Source organism: Boleophthalmus pectinirostris, unplaced genomic scaffold, assembly GCF_026225935.1.
Source record: "Boleophthalmus pectinirostris isolate CB_2022bp ecotype Guang Dong unplaced genomic scaffold, ASM2622593v1 HiC_scaffold_4, whole genome shotgun sequence".
Classification (NCBI taxonomy): Eukaryota; Metazoa; Chordata; class Actinopteri; order Gobiiformes; family Gobiidae; genus Boleophthalmus; species Boleophthalmus pectinirostris.
In genome coordinates this window covers 6,736,862-6,758,638 of record NW_026571353.1, presented here as the reverse complement: position 1 = coordinate 6,758,638, position 21,777 = coordinate 6,736,862, and the positions used below count along the sequence as shown (strand labels likewise).

The following is a 21,777-nucleotide window of genomic DNA, read 5'->3' as shown; positions in this document are numbered from 1 at the left end:
AACTGGATAAAAAGCACGTTACATTTAGAAGTACTTATTCTTGCTTCTAATTTTGTCATGATTACTGGTTTCAGATGACATCACAACATTCCATAGGCCCATAGTAATTAAAATACAGATGGGATTAGGTAATATTATAGGGATGTAACAATAACCAAAATATCGAGATATCGTATCATCAAAAGTCTCACAATGATATCGTGGGCTGTCACAATATATCGAATCACAAGTTCCTTTGCTTAAATGCATGGTTTTATAGTAGCAACAGCTTATATAGGGAACTACATATCCCATGATTAATTTCAGTGCAGAAAACATGAAGAAATATGTTTTATTACTTGAATTCTTGGGAATATGATGGAAATAATTCACACCAAAATCTTGTCAATTTTAAAAGCAAAAAAAGGGTCCTATCTACAATTATATCAGCCTCTCCAAAACCTTGAGATGCATATCGTGATAATATCGTACTGAGAGATTTGGATATCATTATATCCGTAGTATATTATATTGTTAAAATGCAGATTTTTGGGCTGTAATGTATAGTCAGTTAAAGAAATGATCCAATTCAACATGAGATGATTTACTTTTTGGATATTTCAGCAGAAAGTACAATGTAATCAGAGATTTTGACCTGTACCATGTAGATCACAGGTGTCAAACATAAGGCCCGATCCGGCCCTCCAAGACCTTTAATGTGGCCCTTGGGTGATTTTCTACAAAAATATTTTAATTATATTTTCTATTAAAATATTGGTAATTTTCTGCATTGCTGAGCATAGCAGCGTCTCCAGCGCCTCTGTGCGTGGCCCCTCCCACCAGAGCAGCACAAATGAAGACTTGTCTCTTTCCAAACGCTCTTAAAGGACGATCGTTTTGACTGTTGATTGTGACACCCCCCCATCAACAAAATGTCAAAAATGAGAAAAGTGAACGCTGAGTGCAGGATTTTCCAAGAAAAATTAATTTATTCCTGTTTGCATACAAGTTCATGTTAAAACATTGTGTTGAAATTGAATTTTTCTTAAAGTTTCAGGTTGTTCATAATATTATAATATTATAATAAGAAAGAGTTCATCAATAAAAAATGATTTCTGTAATAGATTTGTGTTTCTCTGCACAAATATTTGAACTTATTGTTATTTTTGGGGTTTATATGTCATGAGTTTTCTGATCCGGCCCCTTTGGGATCAAAGTAGGTTGGATACAGCCCCCGGACCAAAATGAGTTTGACACCCCTGATGTAGATCATTGATTAACCAAATCATCTCGCCCTACAAACGGCCGTACTTACATGAGCAGATCACACCAGCATCTTCAGAGTGACCACAGTTGTGATCACCTACAGGTTTATGCTGACAATGGTCCAGGGAGGTTTCGTTCCCAAGACATTCCACACTGTCCAGCCAGATGTCCCCAGTGCCTTCTCCAAACTGTGAATACAACACGGCCTCCTGAGCGGCGCCGCAGTCCATGGCCCTGCAGACCACACGTGCGTCCAGTATGTCCCAGTTGTCATCACAAACTGTCCCCCACTGTTTGTTGTAATACACCTCTACTCTGCCAGAGCAGCGGTCAGTGCCGTTCACCAGTCTGATCTCTCTCAAACCTGCAAAGAAAATGAAAATGAGTGAGTTGGAATGAATTTATGATCAAAGAGATTGAGAAGTGTGAAGCAGTTTTCTTCCATGAGCATCTGGACTCTGCTGGTGAACATGGATGTTTCTATTGCTAGTGCAGGGATAACCTTGCACCTCGGATGGATTCTTGTGATACTTGTCAGTTCACAGACTCACAAGTACCAATCACAAAGCAACATTGTAATTTGAGCAGAAGCCCAGGCCAAAACGCTCACACAGAAAATCATTATTTCTATGAAGTGCCCAGACAAACAAAAACAAAGATGGTGATGCCCACTGACATCTCAGCATATTTTAGCGTTTGTGCTTTTCTCTCAACTGGATGTAGCAAAAGTTAGACTTTTTGGCTTGTTGTGACGCTTTGACCAATCCAACTTAAATATTTGTCATTCTCTTGAACCTTTTTGCAATCGCTTTCAGCAGGAGCCATTCCAGATTTATAAATGAGGGGAACTTAATTCAGTTCTACATGTATTAATTTGGCTAAATATATTCACCAGCCTCATAGCATAATTGGCTGGAAAAGTCTAGAAAATTGGGCTTTCCTGTCTCATTCTGTAAGTGTCATGCGCTCCCTCCTCGGCCTATCAGAAAGATTTTTAAAGCCAAACAAACACAACCACCAAGTCATCTTATTGGCATTTATTTTAGAATTTTCTCAAAAACTCAGAAAAATTATTTAGGCAGTTATGTATGGAAGCCGAGAGGGTCACAACAAATACAAATGCGACAACACAACAAAAGCCACAACTAATCCAAAAAAAGCCACAACAGAAATGACAGCGGGACTCTATTTTCTAACGGACCGATCAAGCGGCAAGTGAAGAAGTAGAACTACAACGTGAAAAGTAAAGGAACGGAGAAGTTGGAAACATAAGTAAAAGTAATTTATTGTTATTATTCGTTTCACGTTGTATTTCTTCTTCACTTGCCGCTTGATCGGTCCGTTGGAAAATTATGACGGAAAAGAGTCCCGCGGTCACTTCTGTTGTGGCTTTTTAATGTATTGCGGCATTTGCGTTTGTGTTGTGGCGTTTGTATTTGTTGCGGCGTTTGCATTGAAATAGAGTCCCGCGGTCATTTCCGTTGCGGCTTTTTTTTGGTGTGTTGTGGCTTTTTGTTGTGTTGTTGTATTTGTTGCGGCGTTAGCGTTTGTTGTGACCCCTCTCGGCTTCCGTAGTTATGCCCTTAGGTTAACAATATTAAGAAGTACTAATGTTATTCATACATTGCAGTACTTGATCATGCAAGTTAGCCTTCAAACTACGTGATATTAGTGGGAAAAATAAGAAACATGTCTGTTTTTACACTATGAATACATCACAGTGTGAATGTATACTAAGTATTCCGAATAATACAGTCTAAGTGAGCCCTGTAACAATATGCTACAAAAGCAATTTAAATTTAGGTATTCAGTAATAAGAAAACTGTAACTAAATACTAAGTCTTCCATTTTTGTTTGTGTTCTTACCTTCACAGGAAAAAGTTACTCCGTGGCAAACTTCACTGCTTTTTGTTAGAGTGCACTGTGAAAGTGAAGCTGCATTTCCAGGACAACTGCTCATGAATCCCATGTGGTTCTGAACCGTAGCAGCTGTTTTTTTAGGAGGTCCACAGTCAAGTTGTTCACATATCAATTTGGTTATATTTGTAGGCAAGTTGTTGCTACAGATCACACCCCACTGGCCGCCGTGGAAGACCTCCAGAGTCCCAGAGCAGCGGTCTGTGCCATTAGACAGTCTCATTGGCTCTATGGAAGAACACATACATATAAGAATACATTTTATTTATTAGGTGCAAGTCTAGACACTCAAGGTCCATGGTCCTGTAGCTCAGATGGTAGAGCGCTTGTCCACTGATCTGAAGGTTGGTGGTGTGATCCCAGCTCCCACAGAAGAATGCTAACCCACCTCGCCCCTAATGTACATTGGTGTGTGAATGGGAGGGTAGATCCTTGATGTAAAGGCTTTGAGTGGCTTAAATACGGAAGCTGACAGGGGTCACAACAAACGCAAACGCCACAACACATTAAAAAGACACAACGGAAGTGACCGCGGGACTCTATTTTCCGACGGACCGATCAATCGGCAAGTGAAGAAGAAGAACTACAACTTGAAAAGTAAAGTAACGGAGAAGTTGGAAACGTAAGTAAAAGTAATTTATTGTTTTATCATTATTCGTTTCACGTTGTAGTTCTTCTTCACTTGACGTTTGATCGGTCCATCTGAAAATAGAGTCCTGCGGTCACTTCCGTTGTGGCTTTTTGATGTGTTGTGGCTTTTTAATGTGTTGCGGCGTTTGCGTTTGTGTTGTGGCGTTTGTATTTGTTGCGGTGTTTGCGTTTGTTGTGACCCCTCTCGGCTTCCGTACTTAAAGGCGGAAAAGCGCTCTAGAAAAAGTTAACGATTTACTATTTCCCAAAAACATTAAAGCAGCCCTATTAGTAATTTGCTTAGTTCCAATTTTATTTTCTTAATCTGTGAATCTGCAACTTACATCCCTACTGCACATCATTCTAGTAACAATAACCGAAATATCATGATATCGTATTGTCAAAAGTCTCACAATAATACCGTGGGTACTGCAAAGTTCCTTTGCTCAAATGCATTTTTATAGTAGAAATAGCTAATAAACATTCGGAACTACATATCCCATGATTCATTTCAGTGCAGACAACATGAAATTATCAGTTTTTTACTTGAATTCTTGGGATTATGACGGTAATAATTCACACCAAAATCTTGTCAAGGTATTTTAAAAGCAAAAAAATCATCCTTTCCACAGTTATATCAGTCACCCCAAAATATCACGATAAATATTGTACTGCGAGATGCATATCGTGGTAATATTGTACATCATTGCATCCTTAATGCGCAGCTGTCTGTCACAGTTACCGACTCTTTGTTGCGATGACGTTTACCGCAGCATCTGCTCCCACTGGGCACTGCAATTCTCTAACGCAAAAATCAGCAGATTGTTTCTTTTATTCAGCCATCATTAGTCATCTTAAATGAATATGATGAATTATAACAGTGATTGACAGGTGTCATAGATTAGGTCCATGTAACAGGCTCAAGCACAATGTGTGTTATTTAATACAGAACTAACACGCAGGTAAACTGGACTCACATGCAACACAACTACACAGGCAAACAAAGTCTTATTGAAATAACTGAAAGTGTCCTATAACAGGAAATGTTAATAATGGCAACTCAGACTGAAAATATAACAGAGGAATATATGATATTAAATGTGAACAAAAATATCTTCCAAGACTGGGAATACACTAGTAAAAAACAGACTGGGAGTAAACTCAAGAACAGGGACAGCAAACAGGGAACCACAGAATTGCAGATGTCATAAACAGATCAGATTCAGGGAATACAGGGGTTTCAGATTTCAGGTTTTTAGGAGCTTGAGTGTTTGTCTTAACAGGTCAACAATTTGGCAAAGACTGAGGGAGCAGAGGAAGTATATAAAGACTGGGCCTGTGCTGATTACAGAATGAGGGGCAGCTGTAGGGAAAGGAGGGAGGTGGCAAAAGGAGGACCGGAACAGACTGAGAAAGGGAACTGGACTGGGGAAAACAAGTAAAAGGCAGAACTGTGACAAGAACAAAGTTAAATATACAGTACAGACATAGAGATAAAAGTTTACAGCTAAACAGGAACAGTGTATGTATGGTCTGGTGGTGGTGGAGTGAATAGGCCAGTCGACGAGACATTCAGGAGCATTTAGTAAGTTAGCATAAGCACTAAAACTTCAGAGCTGTACTTACTAATCAAAACAACATCATACAACCACACTTTTGGCAGAAAGAGATGAGTGATGTCTGATTAACACTCAGCATTAGATTTTTAGACACGCTACGAACTGTCTCTCCAAATCTGCAATTCAAATAAGCCCATACACTGAAGCTCTGATAAGTTTCATTTTCACTTTAAAGTAACAGACCAAAACAAAGCAACATGTGCTCAGTGGGTGCTCGGTGGAAAGGCCGTAATTTGCCATCACTGCTGATCTGAAATGAGTGAGTACATGTCTATTATTTTCCTGGCTGTTTTTTACCTGGTGTAATCATATAAATTAAATTGCACGCTTTTATGCTGGGAGTTAGGATCTTTGAGATTCAATTCACAACACCTCAGATGTTGTTCTTGTGTTTATGTGTATTTTTATATTATTTGTTTAAAATATATTTGTTTAAATAGACTAGGCCATGTAAATGTAGTAACTGTGTGAAGAAGGCTAGTGCCATGCTTAAAAAGAATTTTGACCTGTGGGTTCAACAGATCCATGTTGGGGCCCCTGTGTTCAGATTAATCATGATTACATAATGTTTGCGTGTGGATGTGTGCTTTAAGATGTTGTCAGTTAAAACACCTAAAACTCACTCCACTGAAATATTTGAAAGTTGTGACATATCTAGGTAGGCTAGGGTAACCCAGAACTAGCCGGGCACCTTTCTGCACAGAGCCAATGACATGACTCAGCCTCATGTCTCTGTATGTCCATCACTCTAACAGCCTGCACACCGGCCTTTCTGCATGAAGTCATTACTAATAATATAGTCATAGTGACGCAATAAAACTATGTTGAACTGTTCATGTTAAGCATATTTAACAATATGGGCAAAGCCATGTTAAATAGCCTACGTAGTGACGTCATGATAAAACGTGAGTGCGCTAAATTTGCTATTGACATGCGCAGAATAAACGGCTTCACATTTATGTTTTTCCCAAGCCAAAGAGGATGGCCTTCTGACTCTTTCTTGCCAAATACAAGACAGCTATGCTAGATTACCACTGTGGTGACTGAAATCACGCAAGGACTGCTGCAATTATGGTAAGTATCTCTACAGTTCATATGGCTGCCACTCCATTTTTAAGTAAATAACAGAAGTACAAAATGAAAAAGATTTGTCCTTATGTAGATAGAGGAAGAAAACAGTCCCAACAGTTCCTCCTCAGCGATGTGGTAACTATATGATTATTATGCAACTCTTTTCAGTCCAGTAAGTTGTCTACTTTTTGGAAGGATCTATTAAAGTATCTGGATAGGGGATTTCTAGCTTAAACCTGTCACAAGTTTGGACTAGAGGACAGTCCATTGGTAGCCAGGCTGGCGCCACCTAGTGCCTCTGCTCAGTTTCATTTCTCTTCCAGCGACTAAATCAGGAATCAGAATGCACTAGACGGTTTGCAAGAACCCCGTAAGTTGTAGATCATGCACCAGCCAATCAGCAACAAGCTGAGAAGCCATGACGTCAAACTCGCGTCTGTCTGTGTCCCTTTTGTGGTACAACACAACAGTAAACAAAGCATCGAGATGGATGTAGACGAAGACAGACATTCTGTGTTGGCAACGATTCCAAAGATTGAGGATTTAAAGCCAGAACAAAGAGAATGTTTGGTGACTTTTATCAAGGGGAAAGACGTTACTGCCCTTCTTCCTACAGGATTTGGTGCATTACATAAGTCACGATCAAATAGCAGCGATTGATTAAATTAAAAAGTACACCTACTGTCGAGCGAACGAAGCCTAATGCTGCGAAGTCAGATGGTTTCCACGAAGTGAAACCAGCTGATGAATCAGGCTAGTTCATAGGTATTACAGCAAAAAAATTTAAAAATCCTTGGCAGCCCAGAAAGCATTTTTCCAGCAGAGCGCACTTTAAAGACTAACTGCTCCTGTTTGGATGACAGGGACCTACAGCTTTCACAAAGGTCAGAATTTGTGATGATTTGTGCCTATTTTCCAATCATTCATTCTTTTTCTTCAGTCTCTGACAAAACTGAAATACAAAGCTATATTCAAGATGCATTGCACAACTTTTCTGGTGGAGGGTTCGTCTAAAGCAGGGGTGCTTAGACTTTTCCGGTATGTGAGCTACTTTTAAAATGATCATGAAAGATCTACCACCTAATATAAAAATGTTAAACATATATTTATTTGTAAATGTATTATGAATTCTTACATGTACAACACATTTTGAGGTATCTTGCATAACGTCATGAGATAATACTGCACAACACAATTAAACTTTTTACATGTTCGTAATTACTTGAATCAGGGGTGCCCACACTTTTTCAGCATGCGAGCTAACTTATAAAATGTCCAAGTCAAAAATGATCAACCGACTACAAAGTCAAGTAAACTGTACTGGACTTAAGAGAACTTTCAATAGCACTTTACAGAAAACTGAAAAAAGTGAAGACAGTGATTTAGGATTTTTAAACCTGTTTTTTCAAGTTCCTAACTGGAGTTACATGGTTAGTACGAGTTTTACAGTGGGATTTAGCCTCTGCACATTTACCAAACCAAACCCAGATGTATTTGTGCACGTTTATTAGCCAAACTTTAGCCACATGTCGCAGTAGGTCTGCTCTGTGCTGTTGGCTCCTCTGTGCCAACACTATAACATAAATTTAGATTAGTTTTTACTTCGCGTTTTGTCTTGTCCTTCTAATCTGCGCGCATTGTGGCAGGAGCCTGTGCGCTTTACCCTGGAAAGAGTGAAAGCGTGAAAAGGCGAAGAGCGGTGCGCTGACGTGAGCAGATGGACAGGTAGGATGTTTTAAAAAAGTTTAACTTGCCCTGTGATACACGCTGGTGCACAAGGACTAACGCTGTTGCGGACAAGCCGCGTGCAGGGAGCGTGTGTGATTGTGATGTGCCGCACAGTATCCGCATGTTCCAAATGGCGCACAGGCTATAGTGAGACGCTCCGCACGCTCCCGCACCCCGGTACAAGTTTATTGCCAACAGCAGCGGCCGTAATATGATCGCACTTGTCCAGTGTTAGACCTCGAGTGAGAGACAAGACCGAGTCCAAACGTGATAGAGTCCGAGACGAGACACGGTGATCTACCCACACGACCTTGGCGATCGACTGGTAGATCGCGATCGACGTATTGAGCACCCCTGGTCTAATGCTTTTCTCCATGGGAATGCTCTTACTTTGTCTGGAAAATTTCATAGTATGGCATTAAACCTTTCTATCATTATGGAGTTGTTGTTTTTTTTAGGTATTTCTGAGCAATAAAACAACCTATAATAGAATAAATGTAACATAGAGCTGTTTAATGTCATACTGTGGAACATTCCAAGCAGACCAATGGCATCTCCATAGAAACAAGCAGGTGATGGACCTTCCACCAAAAAGTTACACAATGCGTCTTTAACTTGAGCTGTTGAGCAGATAAATTTTACCTGAACAAACCACGCCGGCATCCTCTGAGTGGTCACAGTTGTGGTCCCCGAAGTCGCTGTGTTGACATGAGAGAATAGAAGATTCGTTCCCTTTGCACCTGACATCGTCCAGCCAGATGTCTCCGGTCGCATGCTCTGTGGGTTTTCTGTTGCTGACCATCGGCCCACAGCCCACCTCGCGACACAGCACGTTGGAAGTAGCCGCGTTCCAGTGATCGTCACAAACTGTGCCCCAGCGGTTGTCATAGAGCACCTCTACTCTGCCAGAGCACTTACCGGGGAAAAGGCGTACTCTCTGACCATCTACAACAGAAGAATAAATGATTAAATGAGTGTACAATTGATTTATTCTTGATGATTCTGGTTTGATCAAAGGCCTGTGTCAAAGTTTTCCTACTATGTATTTAAAGGTCTTATATTACTCAAAACTGACACTTGTGAGGATTAAGTCATGTTAGAATGTTGTTACCTCATCTAAAACAGATCTGGAGTTGTGTTTTGTTTCATTCACACATGTTTGAGTAACCCTTTATTATTAGTCTGTCTACATCTCCTAAGCTCAAAATGCCCTGTTCCACTTTGTGATGTCATGAAGTGGTAATTTTCATGTTAAGAGCTTCCTTTTGCTTTTTGTTTAGCCGAGATTGACTTTTCCAGGTGTGAAATCATCCAAATGATTTTAGTGAAAGTGTATGGAGTTTAATAACACAGTGGAGCACTTCCTGTATTACCAGATGACATCACAAGGTGGAACAGAGTGTTTTCTGTTTGAGAGAAGAACTCTCAAAAAAGCACACTCAGATGGCCTTTGTCCAAAAGCTTTTTTATTTTATTTTTAAATAACGTTTCGGCAAAAAGCATTGGCAGTGATGTGGTCACTGTATTGTGGTGAAGAGGGAGCTGAGCCGAAAGGCGAAGCTGTCAATTTACTGCTCAGTCGAACGTTCCTCCCCTCACCTATGGTCATGAGCTCTGGGTAATGACCAAAAGGACAAGATCACGGATACAAGTGGTCGAAATGAGTTTCCTCTGCAGGGTGTCTGGACGCTCCCTTAGAGATAGGGTGAGGAGGTCAGTCACGCGGGAGGAGCTTGGAGTAGAGCCGCTGCTCCTCCATGTCGAGAGGAGCAGTTGAGGTGGCTCGGGCATCTGTTGGAGGGACTATGTCTCTGGGCTGGCCTGGGAACGCCTTGGGGTCCTCCCAGAGGAGCTGAAGGAAGTGTCTGGGAAGTGTGGGAGTCCCTGCTTAGACTGTTGCCCATGTGAGCCGGCCCCAGATTTAGCGGGAAAAAATGGATGGATAGATGGATGCATGGGTTTTGGCAAAAAAGCCTTCAGCAGATCATTTTTCTTGCTTTGGAGCACAATACTGGGTGTCCCATGGTCCAAAAGTAAGAAAAATGAAAAACGTCTTCCAAAGAAGGAAAACTGAAGCAAGAAAAATGAAAAATGTTATTTAAAAAAAAAAAAAAAAAAAGCTTTTGTACATCAGCCATGAGTGTGCTATGCATTTTTCACTTTTATTTTACTGTATTTTAAGAACTTTAGTGTGCATTTTTTTGTTTTCATTTGAGAGAAGAACTCACTAAATCTGCAGGGTTTGTGCGTTAAAGTGTGTGAATGAAACAAAACACAACTCTGCACATGTTTGTGATGAGGAAACACCATTATAACACAGATCAGAAAATAGTCTAATATGAGCCCTTTAAGCAAATTTTCCTCCAGGACAGAGGGCTCTCAGGGGCAAAACAAGTCATTCTGTGTCTGCATCGAATTATAAAGCAGTTAATTGTCCGATAATAGGAAGTGTGCAGTTAGCATGCTAGTTGTAGTATTTTTGTGAAATCTGACTCCTTTTGTTCAGTTGAGGGGAAGTCGATTGACGATTGTTTAGGGATTCTTTTGACATTAAAGGTGCACTGTGTAACTTTTCTGGTGCCCACCTCTTGTCTCCATGGAGGTGTTACTGCTTTGCCAGGAATTTTCCACAGTATGGCATTAAACATATCGATCTCCACGATAATAACACATGTAATAATAAATCTAAGACAGAATTTTAATGCCGTACTTTGGGACATTCCAGGAAAAACAGTTGAGACAAGCAGGTTGTGAGCACCTTTCACTTTTTGTGCAATCAAAATCTTCAAAACTTTTAAAATCCAATCAAAAATGCCATATGTGCTAGTATTTTTGTCAATCTTTAACTGCGCAGACACAAGAGGGCAGAGGAAATACAAAAGTCTGATGAATTTTGAATTCTTTTTTAAAGGTTCCATGTTACTCGTGAGCTTTTAGACATGTTATAATGCTGTTACCTCATCAAAAACAGATCTGGAGTTGTGTTTTGTTTCATTCCCACATGTTTGAGTAATCCTGGATTATTAGGGTGTCTGCATCGCCAAAGCTCAAAATGCTTCGTTGCACCTTGTGATGTCTTTTAGTGGAAATTTTAAGGTTATCAGCCTCAAAATTGAGCTTTACTCTTAAATAGTCTAGAAAAGTATTTTTAAAATATATTTTCACTTTAATATTAGCTGGTGCACCAAGGATTATTAGGGCCTGTTTACATGAGAACCCTCCAGAGTGGAAAAGTTGAATACGCTCCACCGTAGCGTTTCCGCCTACGCTGCCCAAGACGCAAAACTCTGGTCAGATGTGCTCACGTCACGTACACGTTTACGTCACATACATACAGTACACAGAAACCTGGCATGCATACACAATCGAATTCCACACACTTTTGCGTCACCGTATGCACACATATTTCCTCTTGAAAACACTCGTCTAAACACGGAATAAAAAGTGAAGACGCGATGCCACTTTTTGCGTCTTCTTTTCAGACCGTCATCATATAAACGTAGCCTTAGCAGTTTGGCAAATGCAGATCTGAAATCTTCGAAATGATTCTTGTGAAAGTGTACGGAGTTTAAAAACACAGTGGAGCATTTCCTGCATTACCACTTAATGACATCTCACTTTTCAATTTGAGAATAGAACTAAATCTGCAGCATTTGTGTGTTAAACATGTGAGGATATGTTTTTGAGGAGGTAACAGCAGTACAACTTAGATTAAAAATACAATATAATATAATATAATACACAATATAAGAACCTTTTAAAAAATAATCACTGTTAAAGGTGCATTAGGTATAACTTTTCTGGTGGAGGGTCCGTCACCTTCTTGTTTCTATGGATGTCATTGCTCGTCTCTACCTTATATTTATTCAATTACAGGCGATTTTTGATCTCAAAAATACCTCAAAAAACATTTATTCTGACTGTGAGTGGGGTCGCCTCTCCACAGATCTGACCTGTAATTTGTTCTGGTTTGGTCTCCATGAAAATAGAAAGGTTTAATACCAAACTGTGAAACATTCCAGAAAAAACGATAATATCTTCACGGAGAAAAGTATTTGATGGACGCTGCACCAGAAAAAGTTACACAATGCACCTTTAAGTTCTGTCTCACTAAAACTTATTGTGTAACTGAAAATCAAAATGCACATTTACCTGCACACAGCGGCAAACTCAGGAAACCTACAAACAAAAACAAAAAAAGGAAAGAAGAAAAAAAGAAGTTTAAGTCTAAAAAACGGCATTTCCAATCTCCATCATCTTCTGTGCTTAAATGATTCAAAAACTTACTTAAGAACCAGATAAATAGTCGTTTCCCATTTCCCAATAAATGCATTGTTTTGGCCATATGAGCCTGTTCAGAAATATACACTCAGATAGATGCATCTTATTATAATTTGCATTGAAACTTGACAGAGACACGATACTTACAGCTCACCGTCTTTGCTCATTCATGCGTGTCAAAGTTTAGTTGTTGTTTGGAGTTGTAGATGAGGGTTACTTCCTTTTTGCCTGTCACATGTCAAGGAAAGAATTCTAAGATGCATCGGTGACAATTCCTGTAAAAAAAAAAAAAAAAAAAAAAAAAGAGGAAGAGTGAATGTTTGGTAGTTTTGTCCATGGTCACTACTTTTAACCCAGTTTAACTCCATATCTGCACACGATATACACTATTACCAGTCATAATATATGTATTAGAGCTGCCCACCGGCTACAGATAGACTATAGAGACATTATTCATTTAATTAAAATTTTGTTATTATTTTATATTCTGCTTGTTCTGGATTCAATGTTTAAGCAAAACTATTATTGAACATGTATTATAATAAGAAAAAAGAAGAGAAGACATGCAGGTGTTGTTGACATTTTTCTTTTTTTTCATATATATTTTATTTAATTTTTTTTTTTTTTTATATTGTGGTCTTACGGCCACACAAAAATGCCACAAAAATATACAAGTGTACAAATGCCACATTTAAACCCCCTCCTTCCCATTCCCAAACCTCAATTCAACCTCCCCACACCCACACCCACCCTTAACAGACGCTGAAAAGAAAAAGGAAAATAAATAAATAAAAATAAATAAATAATAATAATAATAATAATAATAATAATAATAATAATAATATAATAATAATAATAATAATAACAATGATAATAATATTGACCAGAAAATAATAATAAAAATAAAATAACATAATTACATTAATATATACAAATGACATACATTTACATACATACACATAAACGCACACACTCAAACACTCACAAATAACAAATACATTCAAAAAAATATATAAATAAATTAAGAAAAAAAAAAAAAAATTATAAATGACATATTTAAATATATGTGTACAGGTGTCCATATTTTCCAGAACATATCTTGTTTGCCATTTCGTTCATAAGTCAATTTTTCCAGGGGAATGGTTGATGATAACTGAGTTAACCATAAGTCCAGTGTAGGTAAGTGCGGGGTTGCCCACTTCAAAAGAACACATTTTCTTGCCAAAGACATCATAATCATTAACATAGACTGGGTAACATTATCAAAAAGTTTGTCAGGACAAAGATTTAACAAATACAATGATGGTGACATAACAAAAGTTTTTCCCGTAATCTGTTGGGTAACAGCATGTACATCTCTCCAAAATTGTTGAATATATTCACATTCCCAGAATAAATGTACTAGAGTGCCTTTATATTTTTGACATTTATGACATTTTTCAATAAATATTTAATTTGGTCCCAGTTTTTAATTTTGACCGTCTGTGAATTTGAGTTTGACATCCCTGTTCTACTACTTACTAACAGAGGCGGGGACTTGCAAGTCGTGACTTGGACTCTAACCAGACTTGAGTCACTATTTTGATCTTTGGTCTTTAGGTCTGAGACTTGACTTGATAAAATGGACTAAGACTTGGGACTTGACTTGGACTTGAAGGTCAGTGACTTGGGACTTGACTCGAACTCGAAGGCGTGTTACTTGAGAAGACCTGAGAAGCACCTTTAAATCTGAAATTGTTTTATTCTGACTTTTAATGATTCACTCTAAGATTTTATCAATACATTTAAAAAGGAAAATAAAATGCATTTTTACAACTCTTATATACTCTATAAGTCACAGGTGTCAAACATGCGGCCCGGGGGCCAGATCCGGCCCTCCAAGACCTTTAATCTGGCCCTCGGCTGATATTCTACAAAAATATTTTGATTCTATTTTTTAATTAAAATATTGTTAATTTTCTGCGGTGTTTATCACAGCAGCGTCTCCAGTGTCTCTGTACGTGGCCCCTCCCACCAGAGCAGCACAAATGAAGACTTGTCTCTTTCCAAACGCTCTTAAAGGACGATCGTTTTGACTGTTGACCGTGACACCCTCATCAGAAAAATGTCCAACATGAGAAAAGTGGAGCCGAGTGCAGGATTTTCCAAGAAAAATGTACTTATTCCTATTTATACAAGTTAATTTTAAACAAGTTCATGTTAAAACATTGAGTTGAAATTGCATTTTTCTTGAAGTTTCAGGTTGTTCATAATATTATAATATTTTGTAAAAGAAAAAGTTCATCAATTAAAAACGTTTTTTGTAATAGATTTGCATTTGTCTGCACAAATATTTGAACTTATTGTTATTTTTGGGGTTTATATGTCATGAGTTTTCTGATCCGGCCCCTTTGGGATCAAAGTAGGTTGGATACGGCCCCAGATCAAAATGAGTTTGACACTCCTGCTATAAGTACTCAAATATAAATATACTATGATTTTATAAGTACACTTTAGTTTAAAAGTCATAAATTGCAAAAATCTAAGCTTTGGACTTGAAAAGGCTTGAAGTTCAAATGATGACCTGGACTTAACTTGGACTTATGAGCCAGTGACTCGAGACTCGACTTGGACTTGCCTGTATTTGACTTGGGACTTGACTCGGACTTGAGGTCAAAGACTTGAGATTTACTTGAGACTTGCAAAACGACGATTTGGTGTCTACTTTCTACATTTTATACACATGCAGAAGATATCGATTGTATAAAATATATGAAGTAAGGCAGATGAAATGATGTTACAGTAGGGATTTTTTTAGATGCCAAATTTTTCATGGATCAGATATCGGTTCCAAGACATTGGTTCAGTTAAATCTCATTTTGGTTTATATGGTGTAAAAAGATGATTTAGTATTAAAAGTATTTACTAGTGATGTAACAATATTTTCACAATATGCATCTCACGGTACGATATTTATAGAAATATTTTGTAGAGGCTTACAAAATTGTGAATATGGTGCTTTTCTTTTGCCTTTGGTACTGTCATAATATGAAGAATTAAGATTTAAAAGTGCTTCATAACAGTTATTTCTTCATGTCTGCAATGACAACACCAAAGAATGCATGGTCTATGTACCCATATGGAAAAAAACAGGAAAAAACAGGAAAAAAAAATATAAGAATTTACCATTGTCTTTGTAGTAAATCTTTATATAAGGTTCATATGTGTCATGTGTGGTTTACTCCTGAAAGTGTTTCCCCTTTTGCATTTTTCTCATTCAACTATATTATGAAAAACTAGTAAAGATAAAGTGATCATTTTGAATGACATTTACAGGTAATGTGCATTGATAAACTACTTTTCTTTATATGTTCCATGTAATGTTTGTATTCTTTAATTATATGTTGCAGTTAAAAAAAAAACAAAAATCTGAGTCAGAAGGAGGATTTGAACCAAGGTCACCCAAGTCAAAGTCCTGTGATTTAGCAGTTGAGCTAACCAGCTACTAGTCATAAAAGGAACAATTGCACACGTTGAGGACAGTTACAAGTGTATCCCACAAGTAAATGGCAACTTCAAAGAGGCAACAAGGAAAGGGGCTACAGGATTTTGCAGAGTAAACATCTTTATACAGCACGTATGTTCACTGTGATATCAGTGGAAGAGTGTATGTCTTATGTTTTTTAAGGTTGTAATTCAATATCTGCATTACTGTGTTTACACCCATGCTGCCCAACACACACACACACACACACACACACACACACACACGCACACAGACACACACTGATAATTTTCTTTCTCACTCTCACACACACACAACACAGCAATCGAGTTTAAGGAAACAATCATCATTTCACTTGTTTTTCTATGATTCTGTGGTAAAAATGACCTTTGTCCAACACTTGAGGACATTGTGTGTGGGATTCGTGTCATATTCAGCCCTCGCAGGTTACAAAGTTTGATATGTTTCATGCTGCACATATTTACTAAAGATCTTGTAACTGTTTCACTGTCATATACAATTCTTGTAAGATTCAGATAAAACATGTTAAAATGGTGTATGATTTGTCTATACCTTTTCCATATGGGTAGTTCCCTCTGTTTTTTTAACTATTGCTGCACCATGGCAAAGCAAGGGAAATGTATTTATATAGCACAGTTCATACACAAAATAATTCAAAGTGCTTCACATAATAAGAAAGACTCAAAATTTGCAAAGAAAGACATTAAATCACCATAAATATTAGTTTAAGCAAAGAGACTTGAGATTCAGTATATTGTGATGGCCCACAATATTAATGAGAGATGTTTAACCCTCTCCAGGCAGGCGTTGCAGATTTGCAACAGCTAAATTCCAATTACCTACTTACTCCACATCCATATTTTATTAGCTTTTTTTACTCAGGAGCCTTTTTTCCCATCCATGCTGATAAACATGGACGATGCAGACTGTGCAAGAATGGCTACATGCAAACGGCCTGTCAGAAGTGCAAAATACTTTTTTTGTTTACAAAGGATAAAAAAGTCAGGATTGTATATTACTACCCCATATTATAATTTTACCCAAATATCAGATTTTTCCTGATACTAAAAATGTATTTGAGCCTGAGAGGGTTAACAATGCAATATCATGATATTTCAGGTATTGTTTCATCCATACTATTTACTGACCCTAAAGGTCTCGTAACAAGGTCTTGTTCAAAGCTGTTCTGTAGGTATTTTAAATGATAAATAACAGTTATAGTACAAAATTGGAACATTTTAAAGGAAATATATCCTATATTTTCGACCCGGTTTCAGTATGGGTTAATATTAGATATTTAAAGGTACACTGTGTAATTTTTTTGGTGAAGGGTTCTCCCGACCTGTGAGCTTGGAAGAGTATTGAAATTAATGAGAGCAAATGTAAATGGGACTGTCACAAACTTTTAAACATGATATCACTGTTTCCCGTTATCCACTCCCAAGTGACATTTAGAGTGATTTATCAATCATATGTGTTTGAGTAATCTTTAATGTTTGTCTTTTGTTGTTTTACTGTATTCAAGACGTCACTTCTCAGGAAATTAAAATTTCCCCCTAAATACACGCCTACTTCTGTTTACTCATACACAACGGTGGTAAGTGATGAACAGTGTTGGGGAGTAACAGATTCCATGTACCAGAGTTACATAATCATTGAGTGCGTATACATGCACATCAATAACCTGGTTATGATCGGGTTTTTTGAGTATCCCGGTTTCTTGATGGTGCATGTATACGCAGTAACCCGGTTTCAGTAACCCGGTTATGGCAGTATCCCGGTTATTAGATTACATTTGATCATGTATACACGGATATGAGTATTCCGGTTTCTCAGTGCGCATGTAAACGCAGTAACCGGAATACTGACATAACCGGGATATGGCTAATAACCGGGTTATTGATGTGCATGTATACACACTCACTATGAGTAACTGTATTCAGTTACAGTTACTGTTTTCCATGAGTGGTAATTGGATTACAGTTACTTCGTTGAAATAAATGCGGTATTTTCTTGTTTTCACATTTTGGGATAAACCAGAACTAAAACCAGGACTAAACCAGGACTAAACCCAGAACTAAAACCAGGACTAAAACCAGAACTAAAACCAGGACTAAAACCAGGTCTAAAACCAGGTCTAAACCAGGACTAAAACCAGAACTAAAACCAGGACTAAAACCAGGTCTAAAACCAGGACTAAACCAGGTCTAAACAATATGACACTAACAGTAGAGTGGACATAATTTAAAGCAGCAGTGATCTCATATAAAAATAATTTCTCTATCAATAATATTTTTAATATGTGTAAGTAAAGTCTGGGCTTTTTATTTTTTTTAACAGACAAAACAGTTCATGTTACGATATCCTACGATCCTACGATATTCATGGAGACTCGGGCTCAACAGACAATTTGAAGAGAAACAACCAAGAATTTTCAGGATGTGGTTGTTACATTCATGTAGTTTTAAAAAGCCTGACAATATCAAGTAATCCAAAGTAATCAGATTACATTACTCACTTTAAGTAATTTAATGGATTACGTTACAAACTACATTTTGGGGTATGTAATCTGTAATCTGTAGGGGAATACATTTTAAAAGTAACCTTCCCAACACTGGTAATGAAGTACAAAAGTAAAAGTAGAGTGATTCATCAATCATATGTGTTTTGAGTAATCTTTAATGGTTTGTCTTTTGTTGTTTTACTGTATTCAAGACGTCACTTCTCAGGAAATTAAAATTTTCCCCTAAATACACGCCTACTTCTGTTTACTCATACACATACAGGTCTATTGTAAAGTACAAATTATACGTATCTGTAAATGTCAAGTATTGTGAGTAAGTAAGTAAGTCAGTAATTTTACAGTGGATACTTTTTACTTTTACTTCACTACATTTGAGAGCATGTACTGTACTTTCTACTCTACTATATTTTAGATCTTAACTGAAAAGTAAAAAGTACTTTTTAGCGTGGGACTTTATTTGTAGTCGCACACTGAATTTGAGTTTACGTTCCAACTTTGAGCAAACCAAACAAAAACACAAAAACAGCTGAAAAATCTATTGAATCACTTAAAATCAGCTGAATTCTTTATCAAAGTCACTACTTTTCATTCTTTAAACCTCTGCAAACCTCTGCAAAATACTATCCTAAAGTACTCTTAAGTGCATTTTTAAACAGGTACTTTAAAACTTTTCACTTCAGTAGATTAATGTGATACTTTTACTTTAATAACTTTTTGCCCCTGTCTCTGTACTTTTACTCAAAGTTTCATTGTGTAACCTTTCTGGTGGAGGGTCCATCAACTACTTTTCTCCATGGAGATGTTATTGCTTTGTATGGAATGTTTCTCAGTATGGCATTAAACCCTTCTATCTTCATGGAGACCAAACCAAACCAAGTTACAGATCAGATTTGTGGAGAGACGACCCCGCTAACAATGTCAGAATGTCTGTTTTTCCAGGTATTATCTGTTACATATGGGTGAGTTGTACAGTTGTAGGGAGTATTATCTGTTACATATGGGTGAGTTGTAGAGTTGTAGGGAGTATTATCTGTTGCATAAGAGTGAGTTATTGTAGAGTTGTAGGGAGTATTATCTGTTACATAAGCGTGAGTTATTGTACAGTTGTAGGGAGTATTGTCTGTTACATAAGGGTGAGTTGAGTGTGAGTCAGAATGTTTGTTTTTCTAGGTATTTTTGAGTTATAAAACCACCTGTACTTGAATAAATGTAAGTAGAGCTGTTTAATGTCACACTGTGGAATATTCCAGGCAGAGCAACGACATCTTCATAGAAACAAGTAGGCGATGGACCCCACAACCAAAAAGTTACACAGTGCACCTTTAAGAAAGAAAACAGACTACCTCTTGACTTACATGTGTAAAAAGTATTGAACAGTTAAACTTGTAGGATTCAGTTGGGTTGTGTTGTCATTTTGAATGTAAACAGACGAATACTAAAGGATTAACTCATGTGAATGAAACAACACAACTCCAGGAAGGTTTTTGAGGAGGTTGTGTTAAACGCTCACAAGAGTCAGTTTTGTGTAGAGCCTGGCCGATATTATTGGCCGATATGGGCACCTGGACACATATCGGGTATCGGCCGATATGCTTGCTGATATGGGCCGATATTTCACGTGGGCATGTTATACCTCATTATAAAGCTTAGACTCTCTACATTATGTTCATTTAATCCAATTTACAGACAGATAAATGTCCTAATATGTGGCTCTGCACCAGTATTTATCTGCGGTGTAATTTGTCTGTGTCTGTGTCCGTACTGTCCCTGAACACACCCCCAGAGTCACGTCACTTCACTCACGTGCTATTGTTTACACCTGCAGCCGTGCTGGTTCAGTTCTGGTTTAGTCCTGTTTTACACATGGTTTAAATCTGTTTTAGTCCTGGTTTAGTCCTTTTTCAGTCCTGGTTCAGTTTTGGTTTAGTCCTGCTTGCAACAAAACAATCTCAAGAGTCGCTTGGGAGCCGAAAGAGCCAGCTGCTTTAGTGAGCCGAGCCAAAAGAGCCAGTCCTCCAAAAAAAAAAACTGGAATACCCATCACTAGTAGTTAGAATGTGATGCAAAAATGCCATTCGGCCAATCTACTGTATGTAAATATGACGTAAAGAGCCAGAATAACAATAAATGTTGCCTAAATAAACCCAATTTAGAATCCACTAGAGCCAAACCTAAGTTTTTTAAACAATTCAAGATTTACAGTGAATTTTTACATCACTAAATATATCGGCGATTATATCGGCTATCGGCAGCTCCAACTTCCATTATATCGGTTTCATATCGGCCACAACAAAATCCATATTGGTCGGGCTCTAGTTTTGTGTAATACAAGATCTTTAAACCATAGCAGACATTGAAACAGCAATGAATAGAGAAAACAGTGTGGGATTTGATATTGCACAATTGCTGATTCAGCATTTGCAGTTTGCACAAACACTACAACTGTCATTGGTTTTCATCTTCCTCAGACTGAGACTTAGACAAACTTTACTGATCCACAAGGGGAATTACTTGGACACAGCAGCTCAAACATCACAATATAACATAAAAACAGAGAGAAAAAAATATAGATAATAATAATGCAAAATAAGTAGTAAAAATAGCATGAGACTGGTGTCAAATAAGGCAAAATTGTTGCCATACCAACTTGTCAAAGTCTGATCCCGTCAGATCTTAAAGCTCAGCAGGTTTTTGGATGGGAGACACTGGGAAAATCAGATGCCACAGGGAGCGCCAGTAGTAAAAACTGTTGTTGTGTCCTTAGGCAAGGCACTTCACCCTCATTGCCTAGTATGAAAGTGGTGTGTGTGTGAGTGATGGTGGTGGTCAGATGGTGCAGATTGGCAGCCTTGCTTCCGTCAGTCTGCCCCAGGGCAGCTGTGGCTACAGTAGTAGCTTACCACCACTGGGTATGGACTGAATGAATAATGCTCTGTAAAGCATCTTTGAGTGTCCAAAAAAGCACTATATAAAATTGATTTATTATTATTTTAGAATTTCATAAATGTATATGTGTACAAGAAAAAAAAAAAAAAAAAATATATATATATATAATATATATATATCCTCATCCTCCTTTGGCCATGGAGGGTTCCATCCCAAATCCAGCACCCTGAGACTGTACGCAGGCCGGAAGGAAGGGGGCCGAGGACTAGTGAGTGTGGGAACCACTGTCCAGGATGAAACATCCAAGCTCCTTGAGTACATCAAGGACAAGGCCCAGCAGATGAGGTGCTCAGAGAATGTCTCAGACAGTG

At 37.9% G+C, this 21,777-nt stretch overlaps 1 protein-coding gene across 1 annotated transcript in view; it reads right to left on the bottom strand.

Annotated features, from left to right (window-relative positions):
* LOC110167673 (deleted in malignant brain tumors 1 protein-like) overlaps positions 1-12,730 on the bottom strand; it is a 44,867-nt gene extending 32,137 nt beyond the window's left edge. Inside the window, exons 1-6 of the mRNA XM_055161778.1 lie at positions 12,639-12,730; positions 12,498-12,561; positions 12,363-12,389; positions 8,853-9,155; positions 3,112-3,390; positions 1,295-1,609 (exon numbers count right to left, since the gene is read on the bottom strand). Coding sequence (XP_055017753.1) covers positions 1,295-1,609; positions 3,112-3,390; positions 8,853-9,155; positions 12,363-12,389; positions 12,498-12,555 — 982 coding nt within the window. The 5' untranslated portion in view covers positions 12,556-12,561; positions 12,639-12,730. The remainder of the gene's footprint in view (positions 1-1,294; positions 1,610-3,111; positions 3,391-8,852; positions 9,156-12,362; positions 12,390-12,497; positions 12,562-12,638) is intronic.
* Between the last annotated feature and the right edge of the window lie 9,047 nt (positions 12,731-21,777).